This window comes from Sinocyclocheilus grahami, unplaced genomic scaffold (assembly GCF_001515645.1).
Source record: "Sinocyclocheilus grahami isolate Dianchi unplaced genomic scaffold, SAMN03320097.WGS_v1.1 scaffold198.1, whole genome shotgun sequence".
NCBI lineage: Eukaryota > Metazoa > Chordata > Actinopteri > Cypriniformes > Cyprinidae > Sinocyclocheilus > Sinocyclocheilus grahami.
In genome coordinates this window covers 1,185,622-1,194,166 of record NW_015505377.1, presented here as the reverse complement: position 1 = coordinate 1,194,166, position 8,545 = coordinate 1,185,622, and the positions used below count along the sequence as shown (strand labels likewise).

Genomic DNA, 8,545 nt, shown 5'->3' with positions numbered 1-8,545 from the left:
ACACTCACACCCACACTCACACTCACACTCACACTCACACACACACACACACACACACATACATACAAACATACATATGCAACAGAACAGGCTATGAAAGGCAGTCTATGACAGGACTATTCACATGCAACACCAACATGTTTCACATGTAAAATTTGCTGGTGAAATACACAAAAAATTATTCACACAGAACTTGAGACAAATGTGTAATTTGATGAAAAAGATTTACCAAAAACGTACACTACCGCTCAAAGGTCTAGTGTCATTTCGTTTTTTTAAATAATAAAAAATAATGTGAAAATTTAAAAATTAATAATGATGATGTTTTAAAAAATAATGTAAATAATTTTAATAATCTATTAATTAATTTAATCCTTTTAGTTATTAAAATTGTTTACTATATTAAATAATTACATTTATATTTAAATTAAATTATTCATTCTCTTTTTTTGCTCACCATGGCAGCATTTATTTGATTAAATGTGTTTTAAATTGATTAATATTGTGAAATAATAAAAACTGTAAAATTATTCACTGTTGAATATGTGTTAAACTGTAATGTATTTCTGTGATGCGCAGCTGTATTTCAGCATCATTCCTCCAGTCTTCAGTGTCACATGATCTTCAGAAATCAGTCTAATATGCTGATCTGCTGCTCAAGAAACATTTCTGATTATTATCAATGTTGAACACAGTCGTGCTGCACAATATTTCTGTGGAAACTGTGATACATTTTATTTTTCAGGATTCACAGATGAATAGAAAGTTCAAAAGAACAGCATTTATTTGAAAAATAGAAATTATAACATTATAAATGTCTTTACTGTCACTTTTGATCAATTGAATGCGTCCTTGATGAATAAAAGTATTAATTTCTTCAAAAGGAAAATCTTACTGACCGCAGACATTTGAATGGTAGGGTTTCATGAACCATTTGTCTTTCTTGAATGTGAGAAGGCCATTATACACAAACAAATGGACATATACACCATAGCAGATGCATCCATCCAGACACACACACAACTTATATCTCAGCCAGACCAATGAATTGTTATTAATCAGGATAACTAGCATATTGAGCTAGTTCTCCCGTTCTCCTTCCCGTCTGTTGGAACTGGGAATCAGTTTGGAGCCATTAGTACAGGCTTTCATAGTGGTGCTACTGTATTTTCTCGATGTGGAGGGCACATTTTGTTGGCTAACAGCTCTGTATTGCATATGGAGAGTTTAATATTGAGAAAGATAGTTCTTTGTTTTCTACTAACACTCTTAACACTGACGGCATGCTCACTCCTCACCACACGGGGCGCTGTGACCGTTCTGCTTTCACTAACAGACTGACTCTGTCTTTGTCGTGTTTCACATGATGCTTATTATTGCCGAAGAAAACATTTACTGCATATTAACTGCTTAATAAAGGGGTCATGTCACGATAAATTTACGTTTTCTTTAATATTTTGATCATTGCACTATTTATTGTTATTTGTACGATTTGTACTATGAAAAGATTCTAATGTTTGCTACACAAAAGATGAATGCAAACTAGTCTGCAAGAACAGCTTGTTCAGAAATTATTCATGACATCAGCCATGAGCTCGTTAATTTCTGTTAAACATAACAGTCATAATAGAGCTCATTTACATGCACAAGTCTATAATAACAACCCGTTCCATTTCCAGGGCCACAGAGAATTAAAATGCACTGAAAAACTCAGTTTGTTAAAGGGAAAACTGATATGATGTAAAATGATGATATGACCCCTTTAAGACATGTGCCTTTAGATTTAGCGGCACAGTGACTGTCTGATGTGTTTGAGTTTGTGATGTTAAACAGGGTTTAGATTGTGTGGCTGATGCATTGGAGCAGCACTACTCTTAATGTGTGTATTAACATCACTGTATGTGACACAATGCTGTGGTTTAATAGCTGTGATGGATTAACCGGTTGTATTTTCTCCTCAGTGTGTGTGTGTGTGTGACGTGTTCTTCAGTCTGTTTAGCTGTAGACATTGTGATGTGATGTTTGTGCACCGCATGTGTGTGTGTGTGTGTGTGTGTGTGTGTCTGAGTGTGTGTGCAAGGTCCAAAATGAACTTTCTGCCACTGCTGCTAATGATGAGTCAACTGAGAAAGTGTGCTGGCAATCAATCAATCATATATATATATATTAGCAGGCCAATTATATACAATTTATTCATAAATATACATTATTTTCCAGTATTTGCCATACTATATTTTTTCTTCCAAAATAAACAAATACTAACTAAATTGAAAGTAAATCATATCCACTATTAATTTCAGAGTAAAGGCACATTATGCATTTAGATTCCTAAATAAAAATACTATAAATAACAAATCATTTATTTATTTTACAGTAGAAAGAAAACCTTAAGAAACATGAATTAATAAAAAAAGCTCACTCATTTCTTTCATTTATTTAAAACAAATAATAATGTTTCAGATATGCTTTGAATGTAAGTAAATACAAATCTTTGTTTATATCTCATTTCATTTTTAGTTTTTAAATACATTTTTAGTTTAAAGATTTTAGGCTTCCAAGATAAATGTTTGATGGTGAATTTTAAAAAATTAAAAATGTAAAAAATTGACACGCAAGTCACAAAAAGTCTTTTTGGGTGTTCATGTTTGTAAACTTAATGTTAACGAATTAACAGGTTTTTACTGTAGCATTTATACAGTCTTTTACTGTATCACAATCATTTTTTACAGTCTACTTGAAAACTTGTCGCTAAAATCAGTTCTTTCAGTTTGACCATATAACATTGTTAATGTTGCGGTTCCTAATATCCTAATCCAGTTTATTGACTTTTATCAGTGTAACAGCGATGGGAGGCTCATGTTGGACCGTGTGTGTGTGTGTGTGTGTGTGTGTGTGTGTGATAGCTGTGGTGTCGGCTATAGTCTCGGAGGGATCTGGATTTCTCTCAGTTGTTGCTCTGGTGTCGGTGAACAGGGTTTGAGAAGCCCTTCCTCTTCCTCTTCCTCACGGTGTCTTCCTCTGTTTTCCTCCTGCAATCCCTGCATCTCTCCCCTTCTCTCTCTCTCTCTCTCTCTCTCTCTCTCTCTCTTCTTCTCTGTTTCTCTGTTTGGGTGTTGATGGGCGCAGGCACGATCCGTAAGGCTCAGAATCTGCTCAAACAGTACTCTCAGCATGGCCTGGATGGGAAAAAGGGTTCTAACCTCACTCCTCTGGAAGGTAAAGCACGCTGTCTTTCTGGTTTCCTTCCTCTTCTCAAGCTCTGTCTCTGGTTTTTTTTTTTCTCACTTTTGCTGTTTTTGAACTATTGTTCTTGCGTTTCCGAAAACAACAGTCGGATATCACAGAAACCTATGGGCCACAGCAGTTTCGTCCTCAGTGAGATGAAAGCATCCTCACAATGGAGAGAGACCAACCGTCCTGAGAGAGTCACTGTTTGTCTCAGCTGTGCAATATATGTTTCTTTTTTAAAATGTAAAATATTTTTAAGTTATACATTAATAACTCAAAATATTTTTTTTACTCAATTAAATAATAACTGTGTATTTAATAGTATTAATAATGAGGATTTGAATTGTGACATTGTGAAACTTAAGAACACTTTAATTTACAGTTTAAGTGAGTTGAAACGATGGCAATGAACAGCAGCATTTAACTAAATCTCTCTCTCTCTCTCTCTCTCTCTCTCTCTCTCTCTCTTCTTCTCTGTTTCTCTGTTTGGGTGTTGATGGGCGCAGGCACGATCCGTAAGGCTCAGAATCTGCTCAAACAGTACTCTCAGCATGGCCTGGATGGGAAAAAGGGTTCTAACCTCACTCCTCTGGAAGGTAAAGCACGCTGTCTTTCTGGTTTCCTTCCTCTTCTCAAGCTCTGTCTCTGGTTTTTTTTTTTTTCTCACTTTTGCTGTTTTTGAACTATTGTTCTTGCGTTTCCGAAAACAACAGTCGGATATCACAGAAACCTATGGGCCACAGCAGTTTCGTCCTCAGTGAGATGAAAGCATCCTCACAATGGAGAGAGACCAACCGTCCTGAGAGAGCCACTGTTTGTCTCAGCTGTGCAATATATGTTTCTTTTTTAAAATGTAAAATATTTTTAAGTTATACATTAATAACTCAAAATATTTTTTTTACTCAATTAAATAATAACTGTGTAATTAATAGTATTAATAATGAGGATTTGAATTGTGACATTGTGAAACTTAAGAACACTTTAATTTACAGTTTAAGTGAGTTGAAACGATGGCAATGAACAGCAGCATTTAACTAAATATTTTGCAGAACATGTAAAAGAGTTTGCTATGGTTTACGTGATGTAATATACCATCAGTATAGCTATTGTTAACTAAAACAATTTTTTTTAAATGTCATAATGCGAAATAAAATGTAAACATTAGTGCTTTCAAATGATTAATCGCGATTAATTGCATCCAAAATAAACAAATTTGTTTACATAATATACTGTATGTATGTGTACTGTGTATATTTATCATGTATATATATATAAATACACACACATACAGTATATATTTCGAAAATATTTACATGTTTCTACATGTATATATTTATATTCATATCATTTGTATTATATATAAATATTTTTAATACATAAACATAACATATTTTTCTGAAATATATGCATGCATGTCTGTGTATTTACTGTATATATACATAATAAATATACACAGTACATACACATATATTATGTTAACAAATACTTTTATTAATCGTGATTAATCATTTGACAGCACTAATAAATATTACTGAAAAATGTAAACTTAAAAATAAAAACCGCAGATTAGAAATGTTGCTTTGGCAACTAACTGAAATAAAATAAGTTTGAAGTGCTAAAATGACTAAAACTGAAATAAATCTAAATGAAAAAACGAATAAAAATGAGAAACAACTAAATTAAACTGAAATTAAAACAAAAATGTAAATATGAAAATATATAAAGTAATATATAAATATTACTAAAAATTAAAATGAACACTCAAACTATACAAAATATAAATAAAAAAGCATATAAATAATAGTGTTTAATAATAACACTGCATCTCAGTGAAGTCCAGCTTCACTCTGTTGGCTTTTCCAAGTAGAAAGTAGATTTTTGAGTTGAGCATGGCAGCAAGAAGACCGTGGTCATTGTTTTCTCTCTCAAACTGAGGACAAGCTGTTGTGACGTCAGTGTTTCCCATAAGTCTGTGCTTTGCTGGGTCCATCGGTGCACTTGAACCCCACTAACATCCAGCACTCGGTCGAGCCGCGTGAGTGTTTCCTTTGCTTTGTGGGCGGGTGAGTTTGTTCAGCACTCCCTCTGTAGCCCGGGGTGCGTGACCCGGTCATGTGACTGTATCCTAACCAATCAGGTTTCGATCATGACCTGCGTGGGGTTAAGCACCTGTCTGACGACAAGCATGGGGCGGCTGCAGGTGAGTCTGACCTCAGAGATTATGAAAAAACACAAGTGCTGAGTTCAAAACAATCATTCTGACTCATCCCTCGGTTTATAAAGAACTAATGATGTAATTTGTTACATTAGCCTCAAGTGAACAGAACACACGTTTTGTGTAAATCCTGTTGTTGTACTGTATGTTTAAAATAATGTGGGTTTTAATGTTTGTACTGTTGCAGTGGCCCAGCTAGAGATCACCTGTAAACATGTTTTTTGTCTTCTTACAAACTGAGGGATGAGTTTTTAGCTGTTATCAGTATTTCAAAGATGCTGTTGTTTTAATTTAAGAGAGGTTATTAATACAATTTCAACAGTGATATTGGGTTCAGTTCAAAGAGTGAGTGATTCAGTCCTTAAAAATTATAGAGGACATTCTACATTTAATTGTATTTATTTTAAATTAAACTTATGATTTTTTTATATATATAATTGTATTATAATTGATATTATTTAATTTGTTTTTGCTTTATTTTAAATTATTATTAAATTATTTAACATTTTAAATTTTAATTGTATTTATTTTAAATTAAACTTATGATTTTTTTATATATATAATTGTATTATAATTGATATTATTTAATTTGTTTTTGCTTTATTTTAAATTATTATTAAATTATTTAAAATTTAAAATTATTATTATTATTATTATTATTAACCTTAAAAAATCAAGAGGATGTCCTACATTTAATTTTATTAATTGTAAATTATGAATTTTTATTTATTAATTTATAGAATTTATGATTAATTAAAAAAAATGTTAATTTGTTTATTTGAAAGAATTATTATTGTTGTTATTATTATTAAATCTAATTAGTAATTAATTGTACTATTATTAATTATTTAAAAATATTTATTTCAGTTCGAAGAGTCAGTGATTCTGTCAGTTCATTCAACATTGAATCAGACCTGAGGTTATTAATACAATTTCAACAGTGATATTGGGTTCAGTTCAAAGAGTGAGTGATTCAGTCCTTAAAAATTATAGAGGACATTCTACATTTAATTGTATTTATTTTAAATTAAACTTATGATTTTTTTATATATATAATTGTATTATAATTGATATTATTTAATTTGTTTTTGCTTTATTTTAAATTATTATTAAATTATTTAAAATTTAAAATTATTATTATTATTATTATTATTAACCTTAAAAAATCAAGAGGATGTCCTACATTTAATTTTATTAATTGTAAATTATGAATTTTATTTATTAATTTATAGAATTTATGATTAATTTTAAAAAATGTTTATTTGAAAGAATTATTATTGTTGTGATTCAGTGATTCTGTCAGTTCATTCAACATTGAATCAGACCTTAAAAATTCAAGTGATCATCCTACATTCAAGTCTTTTGCTTAATATTTTCATATTCATTTCAACATCAACATCCAGTTTGAACATCTAGTAACATGGATATTATTTATATGCATCATTGAGACTCAGTTATTGCTGAACTTTGGAGTGATTAAATATGAAGAAATATTAAGGGTATTGTTCTGTTTGTCATTCATTTGTAATATTACATTCAACATTGAATCAGACCTTAAAAATTCAAGTGATCATCCTACATTCAAGTCTTTTGCTTAATATTTTCATATTCATTTCAACATCAACATCCAGTTTGAACATCTAGTAACATGGATATTATTTATATGCATCATTGAGACTCAGTTATTGCTGAACTTTGGAGTGAGTAAATATGAAGAAATATTAAGGGTATTGTTCTGTTTGTCATTCATTTGTAATATTCATTTAATCACATGCTGTAAATTTGTCTTCCTGCAGTATCATGCAACATTACTTCAGAAATCATATTTATTTCAAGTGCTACAGTACATTTTGAAAAAGTAAAAATGATTTGGAAATTTTGGTAACACGCATATGATTGAGAAATTACATCTTTATTTTTCATTTATAGCTCTTTGGTCTCATATTGATCAGATATATTTAAAGCTGCAGTATTTATTTACTGCATCACTGGTGGACCAAACAGAATTGTAAAAATGAGTCTTTTCACATATCAAGCAGATTTCAGTTCTGTTTGGTGTCCTTCTTGTGTGCTTTAATCACATTAAGTGTAAGATATTATTAATATATCACCCTTGGTCCACACTGATGGGGGTGTGTGTGTGTGTGTGTTTGTGTGTGTGTCTCAGGGAAGGATGACGTGTTGGACATCGAGATCGATTCGTACATCCACTGCATCAGTGCGTTTGTGAAGCTGGCTCAGAGTGAATACGTGTTACTGACCGAGATCATCCCAGAACATCACCAGAAGAAGACCTTCGACTCGCTCATACAGGTCAGTGCGGTGTGTGTTCAGTGTGTGTGTGTGTGTGTTCAGTGTGTGTGTGAGTGTGTTGTGTCTGTGTGGTCAGTGTGTGTGTGTTCTGTGTGTGTGTTCTGTGTGTGTGTTCAGTGTGTGTGTGTGTGTGTGTGTGTGTGTGTGTGTGTGGGTGTGTGTGTGTGTGTGTGTGAGTGAGTGAGTGAGTGTGTGTGTGTGTGTGTGTGTTGAATCACAGTGTTTGTCGCTGCAGGAAGCGCTGGATAATCTGATGCTGGAGGGTGATAACATCATCTCCGCGGCGCGTCGAGCCATCATGAGACACGATTACTCTGCTGTGCTGACCATCTTCCCCATCCTGCGCCACCTCAAGCAGACCAAACCTGACTTTGACGCCACGCTACAGGTAGAGAGAGCAAATGAAAAGGAATCAAATGTCCACGCTGGATTTTTGGCACCGTGTCGTAGCTGACGATGTCATATGCTGTGTTGTGGTGCAGGGAACGGCTGCCAGCACCAAGAACAAGCTCCCAGCTCTCATCACCTCTATGGAGACCATCGGAGCGAAAGCGCTGGAGGAGTTTGCTGACAGCATTAAGGTAGATCACACACAACGACTAATGATTCCTGTCATGACATCAGATGCAGAATTGTATTCTTTTATTCATTTAGATAATTTTATTAGAATTATTATTATTTAATTTATTGTTTTATTTAATTTTTAATAATAATTATAAATGTTATTAATTATTTACTATTTAATTTGTATTTTATATATATATATATATATATATATATATATATATA

At 32.5% G+C, this 8,545-nt stretch overlaps 1 protein-coding gene across 4 annotated transcripts in view; it reads left to right on the top strand.

Annotated features, from left to right (window-relative positions):
• The window catches only part of exoc7 (exocyst complex component 7), a 21,946-nt gene that overhangs the window by 7,780 nt on the left and 5,621 nt on the right, over positions 1-8,545 (top strand). For 2 of the 4 annotated variants that reach the window (XM_016285524.1, XM_016285526.1), the window contains 4 exons: positions 5,366-5,428; positions 7,611-7,756; positions 7,992-8,144; positions 8,239-8,337. In XM_016285524.1, the coding sequence (XP_016141010.1) occupies positions 5,366-5,428; positions 7,611-7,756; positions 7,992-8,144; positions 8,239-8,337 (461 nt within the window). Of the gene's footprint in view, positions 1-3,126; positions 3,217-5,365; positions 5,429-7,610; positions 7,757-7,991; positions 8,145-8,238; positions 8,338-8,545 lie in introns of all 4 variants that reach the window. The other 2 variants (XM_016285525.1, XM_016285523.1) reach the window with 1 other exon arrangement.